At 43.4% G+C, this 21,905-nt stretch overlaps 1 protein-coding gene across 2 annotated transcripts in view; it reads right to left on the bottom strand.

The window, feature by feature from the left end:
* Positions 1-21,675, bottom strand: part of ABHD2 (abhydrolase domain containing 2, acylglycerol lipase) — a 34,063-nt gene extending 12,388 nt beyond the window's left edge. For both annotated transcript variants that reach the window (XR_008482888.1, XM_054272718.1), the window contains exons 1-5: positions 21,606-21,675; positions 11,910-11,990; positions 10,932-11,132; positions 2,667-2,842; positions 1,589-1,756 (exon numbers count right to left, since the gene is read on the bottom strand). Coding sequence is in view for 1 of the 2 variants with exons in the window: in XM_054272718.1 (XP_054128693.1) it covers positions 1,589-1,756; positions 2,667-2,842; positions 10,932-11,125 (538 nt within the window). In the remaining variant the exon portion in view is untranslated. The remainder of the gene's footprint in view (positions 1-1,588; positions 1,757-2,666; positions 2,843-10,931; positions 11,133-11,909; positions 11,991-21,605) is intronic.
* Positions 21,676-21,905: the final 230 nt, after the last annotated feature.

Below are 21,905 nucleotides of genomic sequence, written 5' to 3'. Positions count from 1 at the left end.
TGTTTCAGCAGGGTTTGGGCACTTCCTTGTGAACATTTTTAATGAACAATCTTCAAGATAAATTCTGCACTGCTCTGGTTTCCTCTAGAAGAAGCCAGTGGTCAAAGTACTTTAGTGTTTGACCTTCATGATTTCAGGGCAGCTCAGAAATCCAAAACGATAAAATCAACAGGTCAAGCTTGATATAGAGGCTGGGATTCAGCGAATCCCAAATTTAGGCTACTTGCTCCTCAGCAAGTATGCCTGGAACACAGCAAAGCTGAAAGGGCACTGAGTTATTTGGGTAGGAGGCAGAGTAAAGTCTACTGGACTTGCTGGCACTTTATTTAAGAAGCAACTCTGCCAAGTGATTTACTGTCTTACTCAAAGGAAGTGCTAGTCATTCTTTGCCCTTTCCAAGGCTATAAAAGACTCAGAAAGGTATGTCCCAAGAGATGCACTACAGAATAACATCCTAAGGCCTAAAGCAAAGCTTCATGAAAGCAAACTCTTAACTTCTATCAAAACAGCAATTGCTTTAACATTAAAATTTAGTTTTCAAGACATGGTAGTGTTGCAGCCATAACAGCCCAGGACCTCACTACAAATGAGGGTATTTGGTATTCCTGAAGTGTTTCCCAAAGAGGAGTATACTTAATAATTCTAAAACAAGCAACAAAGCATTATTATTTGCCTGCCAGACCTTGGCATCTCAAAGCACAGTATTTCTGTTTTGACAGTTTAACTGTTCAAGATAACTATTCAGTTAATCCAAAATCTAAGCAGTAGTGCAGCTAACTTTAAAAAATAAAGCCTAAAGTCTGCTAAACACAGAATTGACCTATAGATACTTAGAGCAAAGAGGGAGATGAGGGCTCAAGAGAGCTCAGGAACAAGCAGATTAGGTCACAGGCAAAGAAGCCCCATTCTACAAGGATCACATTACTCACCAAAAGGGCAATTAAGGCTGGAGTCACCCTTCACACAGTTTCAGATCATTTATTCCTTTTAATTTCCAGGTTAAGAAAGACTTCCTTATACTCAAGGTGAGAGCCATAATCATGGCAGTTAAGCACTACCCAATTCTGCAGTTTTATTGTCACACTCCTCAATTCTTGCTGTTGTTGACTTGTGTAACATCCAAGAGCAAATCCTCACATGAACCCCCTAAGATATAAATGTACTTTCTGGATAGGCTGGTACAAACTCCTCTCAGGTTGTATTTTACAAAGCCTCAAGAGTGGCATTTATCCTTCAGAGACATGTTTGTTTCACATTCCATCAAACTGGCAAATTCAGTATCTCTAAAATCATTTGAACAGGCTCCGGGTAGGCACAAAAGGGCTTTTTTCTCCAAAAGTTTTCTTACAAAAATCTGCCTCCTTGATGAGAATACATGTGTAATAGCTAGCAGAAGAGACAAAAGTGAATTTAGTATTAGCCTCCTCTCTTCCTACCATCTAAGTTCAGTTTAGTTCTTAAGAAACAGTACAAAACTGTTTTACCCCCACTGGGGTACAGCAGTTGTGTTATTCTGAAGGAGGCTGATCAATCCCTAGAAGCTCCGTGAGCCTGAAAATAAATTCCCCAGGTGCAACAAAGTACCTACCATAGGTAAACATCCGTGGTGAAGTGAGCTCAATGTTTGGCAGGGCTCCCAGGTGATTGAGCACAGCACATCTGTAGCCATTTTTCTGGGCATAGTCAACAAAGGTGCGGATGTACTGCTTCTCACTGTGGTTGGCAATCCCTGGGCAGATCACCATTGTGACATCCTCTGTGCTCAGAGAGAGAGGGAAGTTGAGCAAATGTCACTTCATGCAAATTAAGAGAGTCAGAAGGTTTCCATTTCAGATCCATGGGAAACCACCCACCACAAGCAAGCTAGAATTCCTACTAGTCTGCCAAAAATCCCAAATGGGACAGGAGACCAGCAGCTCTAGTGCTTTAGATGGGAAAAAGTCATTCATGCTATGGGAGATGAACTGTTTTTAGCTTCAGGGAAAGCTGTGCAAACAGTTCTCCAGGCACTGCTTAGAGACCCAGAGTACATTCTTCTGTCTGAAGGACATTTTTGATGCTACACATGTTCTGCCTTCTGACAGCCTGTTGTGACTGCAACGTGTGTGGAAGCTGCGGAGCCCAGCACTCCAAGGAGATTGGTTATGCTATTTCCCCCTCATTTCCCCTCTAGAGCTGGGTGTAATGCAGATTTTCCAAATGCAGCTCTGCTAAGCACAGACATTCTGATCAGCTGACATTAACCATCATCTACTTTGTGGCTAATCTAATGATATTTGATCTGCTGACACTGTTCACTAGTTTAACAAGATATCATTTCATCAACCAAGAAAGTAATTGCTGTAATTCAAGTAAGCACAGTAAATTACATTCAGGATTATCATATGCACTTCAAATTAACTGTAACTCTCTTGTGCAAAGCTCCAACATTACCAGCTCTAGCCACTGAATTTTTATCTCATTAGAAAAGCACTGCTCACAGCAATAAAGATAACACTAACTGTCCTAGTGCAGCACTGTACCATGAAGATCTCAACACTGACAGTTTAAAAAGAGAAATCTGCTTTTTCTGAGGGCCAAATGGGAGCCATGGGCATCTGTAGAGGAGGGACAGAGCACACAATCAAGGTCAGCAGCTAGGTGCAGGCAGCAGCTGTTGGACTGACCTCCAGTGCAGTGCTCAGAGCGTGGCTCAAAGAGATCAAAGGTGGCTGTTGCTCCATCTGGCATGGTCAGGTACTTTCGGTGTCCATTTGGATGTGGTGATCTCACTCTCCCCATTTTTCCATAAAGAGCTGTCTGGATATGTCCACTCTTTCCCCAGATGAGGGGTGGAATGTACCTGAAAGACAGTAATTAATTGCTTACCCCTGCTGTGTTAACCAGCCCTTGAGAACACATCAGCACTCCCATAACAAATCTCACCAGCTCCTAAATAGAGCAACAAATATGGAATTGTTTTTGCTCTGACTCAACTGGCAGCAGTGATCTTTGCAGCCTTACACAAGGGGAGAGACCAAAACACTCTCAAAGCTGAAAAATCAGCACTGATAGCAGCAGCAGGAGCCAAACCCCAGACATTCCCTATATTGAGATGTTAGAGGAACAAATGCTTCTCACTAAATACACAGAGGCCTTGTGTCTGAGTGAGATTGAGTGCATGCTGCCAACCAACCACAGTGACCTCCAGAACTGTACACTGCTGTAAATCTGTTTTAATTGAAACACTGAAGCCTCCTGGGTTGAGCCACATGAACTTGTGTAACCACTTGACTGTACAAGCCAGTGGCACAAACAACAGGATTCACACCAAGTTCCAGAAAATGGAAAGCCCCAAGACTTGCTGGTTGGGACCATTTTACACAGAACTGTTTGTTTTACTAAGTTAAGCAAAGAGCACAGTACAGGTTGATTTTGCCTTTCAGAATTAGGTAAAAGTTTGGACAGTGTTAAGAGAATCAGTCAGAACTGACCAAACTTCACTGAGTAACAAATCCCTTTCAGTAAGAGGGGTGAGTCTACCAATTACTTATGCTTATCAAGGGTATATTTAAAGCTATGTGACAAAGCAGATTGTCTCTCTTTTCCTGGCTTACAGGGCCTCAAAAAAGATATGTGAGAAACACAGCTACGAGCTGGAAAGCATTAAAGGCTTAGTTATCAGATTTTTTTAGCACAAGCAGAACTGCAAGTGGTTTAACAGGAAACATACTGTGCCCTAGCACCACCACCATGTGGGCAAGTCACCTGGTCACTCAAAGGAGACTGAGCCAATGCCTTGAAAAAGAGAGTTACATCAGCTCTGAACAGGAAAGCATGAATGATTTATTGTTGAGAAGAACAGCAGTCCCAAGGAACACACTTCCAATTAAAGAACTGTGGTCTCTGGTGCACAGACCAGGGTACCCAGAAGAAGCTTGAGAGCTTCTGACTTCACTTTGGGTCCTGAGGGATTAGCAACGCCCTCCCTGTTGTGTTTTGGCCTTCCTGCAATTATTCCTTCTCACTTTGAGAGAGCTTATGAAGCAGAGATCACGTTCTTCCCTGTTCACAAAAAACCTAGGCAGCTCAGCACACAACTTTACTGCTTAAGCCCATAATCCACTAGAATGTGACAGAAACCCTACCTCTGTGCTCTGACACTCCCTCTTCATACAGCTGGACTTTTCCCCATGCCAGTGCTTATGTGTCATATCCGCAACTCCCTCTTCCCCTACGCGCCATAAAAATGCTTCCTATCAAATAAAAACCACTTGGGGTTGTTCAGCAAGACAAAAGCAGCAGTATGGCCTCTTTCTCCCCATGCTTTTCCCTCATCTACGAGGGGGACTTCTTACAGTCAAAGCTTCAGCATGAGTAATGTGCATAGCACTCTGATGCAGAGATTTGTAACCACTACTGAGGCATTAGGCATTAGTTTGCTCTAGAAATAAGTTTTAAAGCAGCTGAAGCTCTGAAATACATGCAAGTGTTCAGGCAGAAGCTTTTTATCTCACCAGTCTTTTTCTTTAGGCCCATCAGCCTTTAAGCAACAGACTTGTGAAGCAAAATACATCCCTTAAGGGTCCAGGCTCAGGACACTGAGCACGACAATACTTTAACAGGGAAAGGGAAGAAAGCTGCCCAGATAGCACAGATCTTGTATTATCAGTGGAAAAATGAAGACAGATTAGAATTTACCTTACCAGATTGATGCAAAACCAAGCACCTAATAATATTACTTCTGTTTACCAAGCCAATTTAACCTACTACAAAACCCTGTAAAGCCTTTACAGTAAGAGTGATTCCCCTCTTTTACTGAATTCAGGTAAAATCTGTTCTCAGCTGAGGACAAGATATCCTTATAATCTATAGCAGAATCAGACATATGATCTGCCTGTCACACTATTTCTGTTGACCCTCCATTTTGCCAATGGGCAAATCTATTTTTGAAATCTTCATGTGACTTTTATGTCTCTTGCTGAGACAAAGTCTACAAGAACTTCCAAGAGCAAGTACTGAGCCTAATGGTGCAAGACAGCACAAGGCTGAAGGATGGCTCATCTTTTTATACACAGTTTGTGTGGACTTTCAGCTTGCTTTTACTAAACCCACTCAAAGAAGAGAGCATGGATAACTCTTCAGTCCTGAAGGTGCATGATACCATACTGGTGAGGGAGAAAACTTGCCAGGAATTGTGCAAAAGCCTTTACCCTCTGAAAGGACAGATCAGATCAATTTTATTTAAGCCTATCATGTGAAAAGCAGCTCCAAAGACATTCCTATCCTCAACTCAGCTGAAAAAACCTAACTACCCAGTGCTGATAGCAAGAGCTAGAACAGATTGTTTTGTAGTGAAGTCAACATTCCTCCTGGCAAACAGCTGAAAAAAGATGCTTCTCCAAAACAACCATCCTGCAGACAGAAGAACATGTACTCAGGGCATTGTTCCAGTGGTTTACCTTAAGAAAACAAGCTCAGCAGGACGCAACACAACCATGCAGACTGAGCAACTGAGTATTCAGTCTAAGGGGCATTTGAATACTGCCCTTCACATTTTATGCTAAAACTATAATTACTGCTAAATTTAACCATGTCCTCCAAACAAGGGCCCTTCACTCAAAAGCAGGTAGCTTTCCTCCAGCATTGATAACAAGTAGAAACAAGGAAAGCACTCAAGGACACAGTAGATTTTCAACTCCTTCCTCTCTGTCTGCTGTAAGCTGAAATGGTTCTGAAAAGCAGTGTACTGCAGAGATTACTCCAGCACAGCACAGAGATGGTTCAGCACATATCCCTCAGTGTCCTGTTCCAGAGAAGCTGCTCCCAGATGTACAAAAGCTCAGGAACAAACACCATATCCATAAGCAGCATTTCCACTGTTATGCAATAGTGGCTGATGGTGACAGGAGCAGTGAACACCAGCCAGGAGGACCTCTTGCCAAGGCCTGCACATGAGGACAAGGACAGCATAACACAACAACCCAGACAAGCATGTGCTGATAAAAAAATTCCAAGGGAAAAGTTACGTTGTACCAAAAATGGGGAATTTTATTTCTGTGAACCAAAAATGGCTTCTGAGCTTTCCCCAGACACAAAGGCTTTTTAACTGATTCATTTCCCTGTTTTGGTCAGTTGCAATAGATAGCAGGCACCCTGAATCATGATAAATATTTAAAGCAGTTATGTCTTCCAGTAAGCAGCCCTGTAGCTTCCAGTAACTCTGTAACAGAAGGCAGAGAGAACAGGCCTGGGGATGGCATTTACTCATTATGGAAGGTCATTTACATGGCCCAGCAAGTACAGAGTTCACCACCCTTAAGTGGCTAAGTGAATTCACAGCCAGTTACATAAATCTGCTCACCAGTGTTAGTGTTTGAGCTGCAAACCTGCATTCCAGCTGTGCAGCACAGCCCCACATCTTGATAGGTGGCTGCCCACAGTGCTCAAGAACAAGATAACTCTTAGGTTTTCCCAAAAAATTTATCCTGGCATTTTTATATTTAAAACAATTCCAGCATGTGATTGTAGATTAAATTTAGTGGCTCTCAGGCAGTAGATTATCATTTTAAAGCACATACATAATCCAGTATGCAGGAATTTAGGAAAGCAGCAGCTGTATAAGCAGCTCACACAAAGCACATAAAAACTGTGCTATTTTTATTAGCAGGCATCAGCATTCAGGTCCTCAAAGATGTGAAGTGGAAGTTCAGCAACAGGCTTATTTCTGGTACATTGCTTCATTTCATCTGAGGAGATTAACACTTTAAACATTAACCCTTACATGGGCTTTATGTGCACACTGGATACTGATGGTGAGAAAACAGTCTACAAATTGCCAGTGTCAGGATTCTAAGAATTTTTGCCTGCATTACAACAGGTAAGATTATTTTCCCCTTTACGGAGCAGTTTGGAGGTATTAAAAGAATGTTTCACAAAATCAAACTTTGAGCCTTGTCCTTTATTTGATGCTAGGCAAAGCAAATTAAATTCCAATAAAGGAAACTCATATACAAGTCTGCAGTGTTCAGCCCTCATCCCCAAGTATGTAGAAAGCAGCTTTTTCTGCATCAGCTCAGCTAGACTGCTCAATGTGATGAGGACACAGCAAAAAAAAAATTGTAACAAAAATATTTAAGCGAGTTATGGAGCTTCTACATTCCCCGAGTCTCAAAAAAGAAACAAATGGAGTAGAAGTGTTTGTCTGCTGCCCACAGCACCTGTGTGAAGTCAAAACTATTTAAAAGTACTGACTGGCCCCTGGGCTAAACCACCTCCTTCACCATTTAAGAAGCTTTTATTTAGCAAAGTGCCCATCACACCCCTCCTCCACCACTAGAATACAAGAAGTATTTTAGTCAAAACAAGGCATGAGGATTTACAGCACTTCAAATCTCCCTTGCTGATAAGAGCTGGAGAACACAAGGCTGCTGCCAATGCCACAGCACCCAGCAAAAACTCAGACCCCCGAGGCTGCTTCCTCTGCAAGGTCAAAGCTTCAACTTACCAACAGGGAGCTGCCATTCTCCTCTACCTCTCAGCATGTTCACTTGCCAAAGCTTCAGGGGTAACACCGTTCTTCTAGTTTATTATTCTCCTGGAAGTGTTCCTCCCAGAGTAAAACACCTAGGAGTTGACAGGGATCAAACACTGCTTTGCTATTAGGGGGAAGAAAAGAGCACTGAAAAGCTTGAAGACAGCTTTTCTGACTACTCATCTCCTTGCATCTAAGAGAAAAGCAGTGACAGTGTAAAAGTCTTCTGGTACCAGGCAGCCTGCTCACCCAGCATAGGTTGGTGTGCAAACAAAGGATAAGAAGGATGTAGACTGGATCTTTGACAGTGTTTACTAACAGGCTTGACAGTCATTTGCCTCAATCTTTGAGGAGCTTGCCTTTACTGATGATAAAAAGTGTGCAGACAGCAAGGATAATTATTTTCAGTACGGATGGCACGTGCCACATCTCTACAGAAATAAAGATACCCACACTTTGTTAGAATAAACTGTAAACAGCCAAAAATGTCTAACCTAGTACAGCAGGCACTGGCCAAATTTAACCTCATGAATCAAAGAGCCAGCACTGCATTTCTACAGGAATAAGAGCAGATGAAGGACTTTCTGTACCCTTTTGAAAGGCAGGAAAAGGACACAGCTGCCACCAGCAGTTGGGCCCAAGTGCTCAAGGGCACCAAGAGCTGTGCTGAATTGCAAGAGCTTCCATATAAGAAGCAGCAATTTGAATGGAAAAGCCTGATTATGCTACTCCACTTGGTAAGCCAAAGTACAGAGCTGGACAGGGTCAGAGCAATGGAAAAAGGGGTAAGAGAACATGAGCTCTAGGAAGACAGATTCTCTTGCTTCCCAATGTTTGGCAGATATGTAGAAGGTTTCTGGCAGTTTACAGAACTGTAAAAACCAGCACTAACATCTACAAGTACAAGGTACCTGGCACACAGCCATCTCAAGCAGTTTTACAATTCAAAGTTCTTAAATTATTCATCCACCACCACTTGGCTTACTGAATGACACCACAGTTACAATGCACTGAATTAGACCAGAGGTTAGGATTGTGTCATAAAGGGAAAATAAAGTCCAGAAGTGTTTACTCTAAGAATTTTTAAACACCTGCATAGATAGCAGAAATAAAGTTATTCTTTCCCCCTGCCAGCCTGTTTTTCATAGCAGTGCCCTCAGCCCTTCCTCCCTTGGGCAGGAGCTGAACAAACCAGGTCTGAAAGTCAGCTCACAGCTATGAACATTCCTCTGCACAGAAGAATTGGTCTTAAAACAGATTTGACAACAAACCCAGTACTAATATAACAGAAGGGATTGCTGGGCTACTTATTTTGCTTTCATGGTAGAATCTGAAAAGAGCTGCTTAATCAGCTTTCCTAACACTCTGAATAATTAGCAAGTAATCAAAGCCTTGCAAAATTTTTTGGTGGAGTACTGCACAAGCTGTTTTCACATAGCTTTTTCCTAATTATCCTACAAACAGTTTCATGCATAATTGCAGGAATTTAAATACATTTGTTTCCCTGTAGTCTCCAGGTGACTTTTATGCCTAAAGACAGGATTTCTTTGATTTTTAAAAAAATTCTATATTGAAAAAAAAGTTTGTGATAACATCACTAGAATAGTAAAAAGAAATAATCACATATACATCTTAGAGCTGTCTTTCCTGTAAATCCTTTTAGCACCCAACAGCAATTATCTTCCTAACAGTGCTGTCTTCCTTAACAGAGATATAGAGGTAAGAGGACTGAACAGTTATTGACACATTTTGTTCTGGTTTGTTTCAGCTGAGTTTACTTCCTTTTGTCATGGAAGTCTTTCAGACAATATTTTGCCCAAGAACCAGGTACTGGAGAGGACTGCTACAGCTTTCAGAGAAGCTGGCAAGCCTGAGCTCAGCTGATCCAGAGAAAGCAAACAAATCAAACTTGCACACGACCAACACAACACCAGGGTTCTGCAAGCAGCTCATCACTCCTGCAATTAATGCACAACAGATGCCTAAATACTGCTGGACATGTTTTGCATTTTCTTTTGGGAATGCTTTGTTCTCCAACTGAAAGTCAATAATACAGCAGGGCTAGGAGCCTGTGCTGTGAGAACAGAGCTGAAATAGCAGGGAAATGGACTCTAAATTAGCTTACAATCCATTTCCAAAGACTAGCCTGATACTAATATGCCTTCAAGGCTGGTAATCAGCTTCATGCTTGCTCCTTCAGTGACTCCAAACGTGTCATACTGGAGTGCAACACTGGGATGGCAACTACCTGAAGTACCAAGTAACTCAAACCCCCTCAAGGTATTTTTTAGGAAAGGAATTGCTTTGCAGTTAAGGCAGTACACATAATCAAGAATCCAAACACATTTATGTTATCACTAACCTGGAGTACATCACAGAAACCTCTCTGGGTTCCAATTTCAACAGATAACAATGCTTTGTTTCCTCTAAAAGTTTACAGAGCCCATGGCCTAACATCTTATACCTTATGTAATCAAGGCAATGAACACAGCACTGCTAAAAGCCTCTCATCTCCCCTAAAATGACTATCCTTAAGTCAGCTTGACTTTTGAGATCCAAAAGGAAAGTTCATGCAGCTGCACTCAGCACTTACTATATAATTGATGTACTTAGAGCTTCTAAATAGGACTTGCAAGTTTTCAAAGTGATTGCAGAAGAGAAATACTGTAATCAAAGTCCTTGTCCCTCCAAAGCCTCATGAAATTGTACTAAATGCTTGCTATTATTGGAGAATGTTCTTGGTGAAGCTAAGGGCAGCTGCACTGATTCTGGAGGTCTTGGAATGGAAGATCAGGGATCAGCCTGCTCAAATACACAGCTGACACAAGGTCAATTTGAAAGTGCATTCAACAGGCTTGGAGCTGGCCTCTATGTCATTACTTTATTAAACTAGTTAGGATGTGCTCTACCAGTAATAAATTTCATTAGTTTTCAATCAACTTGAAGTACTTCTGATAAGAGCAGGCACTTTAAAACTAATAGCCAACCCTGTGTTCATTATAAGGGCACTGACACACCATGAAAATGCTTCCCTCCTGTGAGCCCCAACAGACTCCTTCCCTAATAAAAAGGAGTACAAGATCATGAACAAGTGCTAACTGCATCCATCCCTCCCCCATTTGCACAGCGAGCTCTTGGTGCTGCTATAGTATAACATCAGCATACAGATGATATTCTGTATCTTCTTCTATAAAGATGGACAGTGATGACTTTTTCTATGTCTGTGGAAGACTTCACACAACAAGGCTTGGTCAAATCCAGGTACCTGAGACGAAGAAATGCTAAAAAGATTTATTTTAGTAACCCTATACCCTGACATTCATTTGAACCCAAGTCTATGAAACACACGAGGAAGAATGGATAAGTGCAGGTCTTCTTCCTATAATACAGGTCAGCATGGAAAAAATATACCACTTACTCTTTGGTCAGAAGTGGGCAGGATTTGAGTAGAAAGCGAGCCAAAGCAGAGTCCTGGTAAATGAGTTCAGGAGGGGCAGTGGGGCTTTTTAAATTCAAGCAGCGAACGATAACATACAGAACAGCAGCAACTGCAGCTAGCTTCACCCCATCAAACACTGCTGGCAGCTCAGAGGTTTCCAATATTGTACTCATTTTCAGCCTGCAGATAAAAAACAACATTACAGCTTCTAGAAATATAGCATTGGATATGAATATCAACTGTCATGTTAAATACACAAGTAGATTTGTCAGCCAACACTGCCAGGAAATCCTAGCATACCAACATTTGAGTTGGAAGAAAATTTAGTTAGTATTGTTCTAAACACCCAGACCAACAGAAGGAAAACTGGATGATCAGCTGTGAAGGAGATTTATTCCTAATCAGTGCTGCCCTAGAACTGCACCAGTGTCTCAGGTATCAGCAGCCAGTCAATAGATGCAGGATCCTGGCCAAGACTAGCCAAGTCAAACAGGAGCTGGGTGAAAAGACAGGCTATAAAGGCACCTTGGCAGCTTTGGACATGTGTTCCTTCACAGGTGTCCAAGCCAGACTTGAAAAGGAGCACCTGAAAGAACTACTGTCAGCTCCTCAGCCTGAGCCTTGCAGTTCCACGAGAACACTGGTACTAAATCCTGCCTGCACTTAAGATGGTCACTTTATGTACTGGCATTTTCAGCATTTCTTTTTATTCACTGCAGTTCTGCAGCTGAAGGACTAGATGAATATCTAGTCTTCAGAGTAAAGGAACAGAAGCAAAGTAGTATAAAAAATATATCCTTCCAGCTTGAAATCAAATTCTTAAACTGATCCAGCTTATTTTGAACATACACTTCAAACAGCTGGCTGCATTTACTGTTGAAAGGACAGGTTTTTCCCTGGGTCTTTCCTAAGTAACATGGGTAACCCAAGTAAGAGAAGTGACAAGCCAAGTCTTACCTATTTCAATTTTCTTCAAGCTAGAAAAAATTGCCAGTCCTCAGCAGACTTGTCACCGATCCACGTGCTGCCTGAGCTACCCTGTGGGGGGGAAAGCAAACTGATTATTACTGATCAAGCTGCATTCCTCAGCTGGAAAGGATGAACACAAATTTATACAAAGGTCCCATCACAGACATGGCAAGCTATTTGTGTAGTTAGTCATAACCAGCTCTGATCCATCTGCACCTGAAATCCATTGCCACTGGACAGACTCCAGACAAGCTCACTTGCCTACAGAGTTAACTCATCTGCAGTGTGCAAATGCAACTTCACAAGCAGAGAGACTCCATCTCTGCAAGACAGTGAGACATTGTACTCAGAAAACCTACCCAAATCTGTTCCTATTTAAAGCACTAGGACTAGCAGGATACTCTTCTCTACTTTGCAGTATCTACAATGTTACTGAAGTGTGAAGCCAGTCTGAAAGAAGTTTCTGCTACTTTTATTCAGGCTTAGCAAGGCAGCTCACTCCTACAGATGGAAGCTTGTAAACACTCTCTGCCTGTTCCCACACTTGCTTTTTGAGATGTTACAATATATCACACTTCACCACGGCGGGAGCCACAGGAGGCTCTGACACAGCCACCTAATTAACACCAGTGCACATGCAAGAAGGCTTGTTACAAGAATTTGATGCTGCCAATAAAAGACAAAGCTCTTTCACAGCCTGTGCCCATAGCAGTGTAAGCAATACTTGCCATTAGAGCTGCCTTCCCACAGGCACAACAAATCGATGGCGACTCGGGGCTTCCAGGAAAAGCTCCAGAACTGTCTGCTCCCTACCACAGCTGCTGCTTCCAAATGGAAAAACACTAGCAGGACACACCATACCAAAGCCTAACTCTCCTTTACAGCAGGAGTAAAGAGCCTCAGAAGTACTTTCTGTACTCAGTGCAGCTACATCAAAACCCCTTGGAAGAAAACACGTGTGACATCAGCTATTGACTAACAGCATGCTGGAAAGCTTCAAGTTTCTGCCACCACAACCATCTGCACAGCAAAACAGATTGAGGGAAGCAGAGACATTTAATCTTAGACAACTCTCCAGTTTTTCTTTTCCAGTTCTGAGCAGCACAGCAGAAGTGAGAAGATGGGCCATAAAAAGCCTTCTATTCTTCTGCATGGGCATCATGACAGGAGTTCCAGTACAATGTTTAGCTGCAGGATGTTATCTCTCATCTCTACTTGGTAATATTTTACCAACACTACCATCAGTTCTGTACAAGACAACAGGCAAACTACAGCAATGGTTTCACCAGGGAAGGTACAACTGGCTGAAGAGCAGACCAGGTTCCTGAACTCAAGGACAATCAGGTGCTCAAGCAAATCTCTCTCATACCAAACTCCCAGAAGTTCTGTAGACATCTTCTTATCATTGTTTTATTCAGAAAATTAAAAGGCACTAATACCCGAGACCATCCTGACACCTGGATTTTAAGCTAGTTTGCTGTTTACAACTTTCACCTTAGTGAATTTTTAAAAATAAAACTGAGCACAATTAGTCATTAGGACTTCGTACTAGTGACTCAGTCTAATTAATCCAACTGAACCCTACCTCCCTTAAAATGTTCTCTCCCATATGATCTTCAGATTACAAACACACCACATCTTTTCTCATACTTTCATATCTCATGTTAGCCTGTCACTCCCTTAAAACAGCATACAAGCTTGCCATTACTTTCAGAAAAATCAGCTGTTGGTAGGCAGGATTATGTTTGACACTTATGAACCAGTATTTTCCATTTTAGACAGTCTAAAGCACACATTCACAGAACTTACGCCACAAACATGTGCTAGAGGTTTATGTATTTGTCAAAATCTTTACCCAAAAGCTCAGATCAGCCTGTAGATGTAACACAAAGCTGGCACTGCTTCAATGGCACAGCTTTCTACAGGGATTATCTGAGCAGTGGATGCAGCCCATGAAGACTCCATGCTCTGTGGATTCAGCTGTGTCACTTGAGGCACTTGCTCCAAAGCCTGGTATTTCTGAAGACCCAAACACACCTGTCTCAGTGTCACATAAGATGTGCAAGGGCTGAGTCAAGCTCCAAAATTTTAAGGGTTTAGCTTACTAAAATGGATTTGAGCTTTGCCTCTAATCACCTAGGACAAATGTCTATCTCTTTAACCAGCTGGGATGAGGTCACCTTGCTTCTGTTTTGTTAAACCCTTTTTGCATTGACCCAATAAATTTGTCTGTTTAAACAAAAAAGATAGATAACCACAGCATTGAGGCAGACAAATTTTAATCTAGAATCTCCCTTAACTGGGTCACCATTAATCTAAATGGACAAACATTTGGCTTTTTCCATATACAAAACATTAGATTCACTGCTAAGCAAAATTTCCAAAAAGCACACCACTGGAAGCAATCTAGCCTGTCCATCCATCAAAGCATTTGAAATTAAGGAACCCAAGGAAGTTGAAGCTCTTGGCCCCAAGCATGTTATTTTGAAGCATCTTAATTGCAGAATTCTTTTTTTTAATCACTTACAGGCATAACAGCCCCAAAGACCTGCAGGCCTCTCAAGCAATGTTGTTAAATCCCAATTTTAACTGAGGGATAACTTTAAAATTAATCACTGGACAGTGAGTGCTGGATTTGTGACCTTTTGATATGCCCTTTCATCACAAAAAGCTGAAAATCATGTTACAGGAAACATTTCAGCATTACTGTTAACAGAGTGCACATCATCTGTACAAGTATAATGAGAAAAAATCCCAAGTCTCACCCTTTCCAGACAGAAACAGACACAAGTACAACAAAAGCCAGTAGAGCTACAGTAAATTCTTTATGTGGCCTTTCAAAAATACTGGGTTTTTGGGAAATCCATCATCAAAATATTTACTTGCTCAGTAAGTGAATTCATAACTATCAACAAATCTAACACCAGTACACATTTCAGTTTGTGGTTTCCCGTGGAGAGGAAGCTTCCAGAGACAGAAGCCACTGTGACTCAACAGGGCACACACAGGATTTGGTAGCTACCAAGCTTTACAGCTCCTCCACCCACAAAAGCAGAGTCTGACTCTTCATACTGGAAAAGCAACACTAAAAAAGCAAAGATATTAAAGGGAGCCATTCCCACAGGATCCTCCCTCCTTTTAACAAGCCATTGAAAGCCTGGCAGACTCATTTATTTCACTGAGGCATTAGAAATGCTTTGGGCTAATGCAAGGATGCAGCTTTACAGAACCCAAAGAGCAAAGGGGCTGCACTAACGAGATGTGCTATTCTCCATTACATGGCCTGAAGAATCTGGAAGAAATGCCATTTCCAGAAGAGCAGCTTGGTACAAAAGCCTCATGGATGCCTCCCCACCCCTCAGCATTTGGGCTGATTGATGCTCTCAGAGCTCAGCTGGACACCACAACACTGGAAACATGCCTGGCCAACAGCAAGGCTTTGACAATTCCCTTCCCTATTCAGTTACAGCTTACCAAGCACAGTAATACTCCTATACCCACTAGGACTCAGAAGAGCCAGAGAGGCCATTTCTGACAGATATAAGCAGGCAGACTTTGTTAACTAACATATCAGACATTTCTCAGACTGGCTCCATACATTTTAGTTTGGGAATAAAACCCTGAAAACAAGTATATCAGACAAGAGGAAAGCAAACTCACCCTACTTAAGAGTTGTGCCTAGGCAGACTGGGATCAGAAATAAGGTGTGGTTTTTTTCCCAGCTTTTAAAGGAGGAAGGCTGAAGTTAGTTCTTTATGGAATGTTTCCAGGAAATTAACATCTTTAACATCAGCCAAAGCTAATGAAAGATACACTGCAAAACCAGAAGGTACAGGCTTGTCACTACCAGGTAAGATATTTAGAACCACATTATGGGGAAAGGAACTTCATTAAGGAAAGGGTAAAAATTAGAGCCCTGCATAGTTTTTTAAACAAAGACAAGTTTCATGCCAGCACATTACTCAAATGTCACTCCAGGAAGTGCACAAAGTGTCACACTGCTGATCTTTCAGCAGTTTAAATGCAGAGGATGATGTTTAGAGACCATAGAGATGAAGTTGAAAACACTTGAGAAGGGCTCTGAAGCATGTGCCCTGATGGGAAAGGCTGCCAGACTAAGCACTGGAGGACAAGTACAGAACCGGTGTAAGAGGACTCATGAGGAAAGCCTCAAGTTTTATTGCACAGTTACAGATCCTTTTACCCAGCAGCTCTATAAAAAGTGCCTTTGTTTTCATGGGAAAATGTTAAGTCTAAACTGCTTTGCTCCCTGAAAACTACACAGGCACAAGTATTTTAGGGCCACACCAATACTATGCCTCATCAGCTTATGCACAAAAAGCAAGTCATAACACCATTTATCTTGAGACTGGCATCTACCCAGCCCAAGCTCACCCAGTGCAGAACCTCCCATTGCCTTCAGTGTGGCTCAGAGAACACGTCAGAGGCAAATGCTCAGATCTTGATGCATCACTCAGTACTTCTGGCCATTTAAAAGAGCCAGCTAAGTCTCAGACCTCAGAGGGTATGATTAAGAATTAGCTGAGCTCAAAAGGCACTTAAGTTTAGGGTTAGATGTGGCCATGAGAGATAAAGTACAGTCCTCAGGAGTTTGGCAAAGCCCACCACAGGTTTGTTGTCCAACATGTGACAGATTTTATCTCCAAAATAAAGAGGGCACACTGACATGCCCCATCATAGGGATGTTTAAAGAACACTATTTGGACAGCCTTTTGAAGTCCTCAGTGCAAATCCCTCCCTGGGCCAGGGCCATACCCAGGTCAGGATTTGGCTGGTTGGCAAGTACAGAAACCAACAAGTATTGTTTACAACCTGCTGTGAAAAAAATTCTTGGCTGGTGCCTTCATTGGAACTTGACCTTTTCATCAGCTACAAACTTGGCTCACACTAAATTCAGAGGTACTGTGAGGTCACAGGGATAAAGTTCACAGCATAAGGAACCATCAGCACAGTCAGAAAGACAGGTGCCTTGAACTAGAGCTCTTTACCTTGCCCTTGAGGAGTTCTACACTTTCAGAGCAGAAATCAAGCATCTCAGAGGGCTGGGTGTACAGCCCAAGGCAGGTTGCTTAAAAATGCACCCAAGAATAAATGTATAGCCAAGAGGGGCAAAGGCTCTTCAGCACTTTCACTTCTCCAAGAATGTTAATTTGCAGTCAAATGAGCCTTGATATTCACTTCCTCCTAAGTACAGGAACTGCCTTTGTTTCCCCATAATATCATCTTAACTAATCAGAAATAGTTCTATTTCAGGACAGGCAGCTTTTAGACATTAGTTAAGGTTGCTATGTAGAGTCCTTGTTACATCACCTTATCCTGGTTCCTGTTTGTGTCAAATGGATTGAAAACCTCTGCATTAGCTTTTATTGCACACACCTCATGAACATGATTAAACCAAGACAGGAGCAGACGCTGACTTCACCAAAATCTATTAATTGCAGTAGTCAAATAATTATGTTTGCTCAAATAACATGAGCCTTTCCTTTAAGATAAGGTGCAGAGACTTGGGACTGTCTCTCCAACCACTACCTTATGTAACTCTAGGTTCTTGAAGAGGTCAAGATAACTTCCAGGTACAGAGAGGAATGTTGGATAACACCTTTGCACAGTCCTACAGCATTAGCAGGCGTCCCTTGCCTACCACATAACTGTGCCAGGGAGCAGCATTAAGCTCCAGGGAAGAAATGGAGTAAACAGACTGTAGAGAACCCAACAAACCATGCTCAGTAGCTGAGGGAATGCTGCTGGAATCAAGCCACAGAGAGCTAAGTGAGCTAATAAAAACTGCATTATAGACCAACTCTTCTCAAGGAAGTCTGCTCTATTCCTTCATTATATTTTCAAGCATCACATTGTTAAAGCCTCATTTATCCTCTGACTGCAACTCCTCCATTCCCACACTGCCACAGGGCTCAGCTGAACATACTGGAGGAATAGCTCAAAGTCCAAACACATCACAGCTGTTTGCTCAGCCAGAGGGCTCAGTAAGTGGGGAACATGCTCCACACACAGCAGGGAGAGCCCACCTATAACAAATCACAGGTAAGAGAACTTTATTTGAGAACAGTCCAGTTCAAGCAGCCTGAAAACAAAATATTGAACAGGATGAAAAGCTGAGGTGCTGTTTCACTGAGGTCTTTAATAACAAACACCTTACTTATTTTGTTCCCCTGAAGAGCAGCTCCTGTCCACAGGGGAGCAGGAGATTTGCAGAGTCATTCTCTCACAGCCTGCCCATGACAGATAGAAGGCTTGCACTGGAGGAGTAACATAATTCACACAAGTAACATTGAAATTGAAGCAAAAACCTTTCAGGACAGAAGAACTACACACAAAGAGACAGGCTGACCAACACACTGCCACCACCACTGCTGAATACTCAGGTTCTCCCAGACTGCAACTAAAAGAGAGGTTTTGGAGCACTACAGCAGTCACCAGCAATTCAACGTGCAAAGAGCTGCACTGCCCTCTCTCCTGCTGAATCAGAGTGACAGGCTAGGGGTATTACAGGCTCGTGTTTTAGGACATTTTGTCCTTACCTCTTACAAGGAGGGTCACTGTAAATGACTGTGCATGTGCTTATTTCACTTAGTACAACCCTTCATATTCACATATGCTCAACCAACACTTCACAGAACTGTGTGTTCCAGATAAGAGAGCCAGGCTTGAATCCCCTCTGCACAAGCTTTTTGGAACCTGCAGCTCTATACAAAAGCATCTTTGAGGATGCTTTGAGGTAAGTTTAGAAGCAGGACAAGCTACTCTCAGCAGCAGTCAGTCACTTGTCCCTTTCTGTGAGGAGTCTGTACTATACTTTTTGAGTACTTGATGCCCTGAATAGGGCTGCAGCTCAGTTACCTGCAAATAAGACATGAGACATTTCAGAAAAGTTCAGCATTTCCAAGAGCTCAACCCACATTAAGTTGTCAATGTAATTTGTTTTAGTCAGACTGAACCCATGATAAGAAGAAATGAAAACATTACTCAACAGCAGAGAGTAATAGTCAACTGTACTGGCTGGTCAGTCTGGAGATACAGATAAAAACCTGTTCTCTGCCAAGCCTGGCACTGCCTTCCACTGCCATTACCTCTAAGAACTCAATGACATTTCAAGCACCTGGTTTGTACTGAACCGCTTTGCAAAGCATTTTCAATTACTGCTGCCTGACACCGGCAGAGTAAGGCTGGCAGACAGAGACAATCTTTATTATTAAGTCAGCTGAGGGAGCTGAAGGAAAGACAAGCCCTTGGGTGCAGAAGCCTTGCTAGAGCCAGAAAAGGCTGAGACAGCTGCCCCACAGGGCCCCATCCCTGCCACCCACCCATGTATGCTGGGCCAGGGGGATTCTGCTTCTGCACAAGAAGGACAGTGTGTCCTTGCACACTGAAATGAAATCAATTGACATTCAATCAACCAGCTGAGTTTGATCAGATGTTTAACTGCGTCTAAGAGCAAACTCTGCAAGGTATATAGATAGAAGAAGGGTAAATACTTGCACAGAAGACCAATTGATCTACAGCACATTAAGAACAGCAATTCAGAGTGTAACACATCACAAAACACACTTTTCCAGAGAAACTCAGAAGTGTAGATGAAGACTCCAAAGCACTAACAAACCATGATTGTTTAGGCTTTTGCTGCAAAGTCCAAGCGATCAGTTTCAGGCTGGTCTTGGCACCTTTCAGTAGGAATTACAAGCAGCCAAGAACCCAGTACTTACACTCCTACCAGAGACTGAAAAATCCTGTTCTTGGTTAGCTTAATCCAAGTTCTGGTACTGCCAGACTGGCAGTGTAAAAATCTGGATGAAGAGGCAAGACAGATGGATGAAGAAAGGCAACAGGACACTGTAAAGCCAGTAGCACCCAGGCATTTCACTGCTCTAAAGTAACCATTTCCTATCCTACACCAAATCCCATCTGGTGTAGAGCTGGAACTTAGAAAACATCTTCATGTGCCTGTGTCAAGGTCAAACAGTGTTATTTTGCCACCTTTCCTTCCCAATACAACTCTTTCAATGTGTTAATCTCTGGGTTTTCACATGACAGGTTTAATAAAGCAGCTTTATGAAACACTAAGAGTTTAAGCTGCTATTCACTCTCTGAATAGAGAAATACAGCTTTTAAAGGAAAATAAGAACAAGTTAATTTTTAAGTTTCTTCAGAAACAGTTCTGCAAGATAGAAGGTGTTATCCACAACCTCCACCTCTCTTCCACACCTAAAAAAGACTGTCTGGCACAATCTTAGGTCAGCCTCATCTTTTGTGCAGCGAATTCACTCAGTAACACAGAGGACCTCCCATGCAAAAGCACTATTTTCAAGACTAAGACAGGAGAATGGAAGAACTTAAACATTAGCTTTTACTTCTCTTTTCATATACTTCCTGTTCTTACTCTTGACTTTGAGACCAAAATAAGTGAGGTCTAGAGTAAGAAGAATGGCTGAATGTCCTCTGATCTAAGAAGAGGCAAGAGAAGCTATTGAAACTTCTCTTGTGATCTGAGAACTAAGCAAGCACCTTAGAGAGACGGTGAGTCATGAAAGATAAGACAGCAACCCAAGACAAAACTCCCTGCACAGGAAATACATGTTATCAAAGAAAGTCTAAAAATGAGATATCACAAACACAAACAACTGAACTGAGTGCTCTATGGACACCACATCAGCAGGGACTTGAACATATCAACCTAAGCAATATTATGAACATGGCTGAGCATGATAATAATTGATAAATAAGGCATGGAAGATGAACACACTGTACCAGCTAGCTGACTAACAAGCCAGGAACATTTGTTACAGAAGGACACACCAGTGCTGTGAAAGCCAAAAAGCAATCTAAGAGGCTGACAGGAATCTTTATACTTGCCAGACCAGTGACAATTGTTCATCAACAATAAGAGGAAGCTGCTAGGAATTCTCTGAGGGAACCTACATGAGACTGAAAGTACAGAATGCAATCCCTCCAGCCATAACTGCATGGATAAAGCTGCTCCTGACATACCTCTGCAAACAAGATAGCATCAGGTGAGACATCTCAGCAGCTGTAACTCATCAATTGTGATAGACACATCGACATTTCCTGCGCTGGAGGAGATGCACAAGTTACACCTGAAGGTGCAGGATGGAGCAGAGCCCCATCACACAGGGTAACAAACAGCAGGCAACAAAAGGGAGCCTGAAGCTGATGCAGGATGCTGAGAGCAGGGTCAGGACCTTGGAGCGGGAGCACCAGGGAAGAGCCTGGTTTATCGGGAGCAGAATGGCCTGACAGGGGCACGATTCCCCGGCTCTCATTCTCCGCTCCCCTCCCTTCCCCTCACTGCGAGCCCCGGGATCGCTGCCCCCGCTGCCGCCCCTGCCCCGCACAGCCCCGCACCCCAGGCAGCCCCGGGGGAAGTTGTCACCGCACCGCCATCCCCAGAGCTCCCAGCGCCGGGAGAGCCGCGAGGGGCCCGGGCCCCAACCGCCACATCCCCACGGAGCGACATCCCCACCGTCCCCCGGACAACCAACTGGCGCGGCCGAGCGTGCACACAGCGCACGGCTGGGCAGGGACCGCCCCGGCCGCGGGCAGCCCCGCAGGCGTGCCGAGAGGAACGGAAGGAGGTTCAGCCGTTCCCCGGGCCCTGCGGGAAGGCGCTGCCGGGCGCCCCCTCCTCACCTGCAGCCCCGGCCGGGCACAAGGGCCCCGCCAGCTCCTGCCGCCGCTCCCGCCCGTCTGCCCCGCGCCCGCCGCCCGCTGCCCTTTACCGGCCGCCCTCTCCCTCCCATTGGCCACCGCCGCACCGCTTCCGCCCAGACCCGCGCGCTGATTGGTCAGAAGGCGAGCTGGGGGCGGGTGCTCCATCACTGACGCGTGGGTGCCATTGGCTAGAGCAGAGCGGGGGGCGGGACACTGCGGGCCCAATGGCTCGGGAACCTGTCAGTCAGGCGGAGGACGGTGATTGGCAGCGGACGTGGG

Source organism: Melozone crissalis, unplaced genomic scaffold, assembly GCF_028551555.1.
Source record: "Melozone crissalis strain CALT ecotype California unplaced genomic scaffold, PUWL_Pcris_2 ptg000014l_1, whole genome shotgun sequence".
NCBI lineage: Eukaryota > Metazoa > Chordata > Aves > Passeriformes > Passerellidae > Melozone > Melozone crissalis.
Note: the sequence above shows the minus strand (reverse complement) of the source record. Positions and strands in the feature narration are given on the sequence as shown.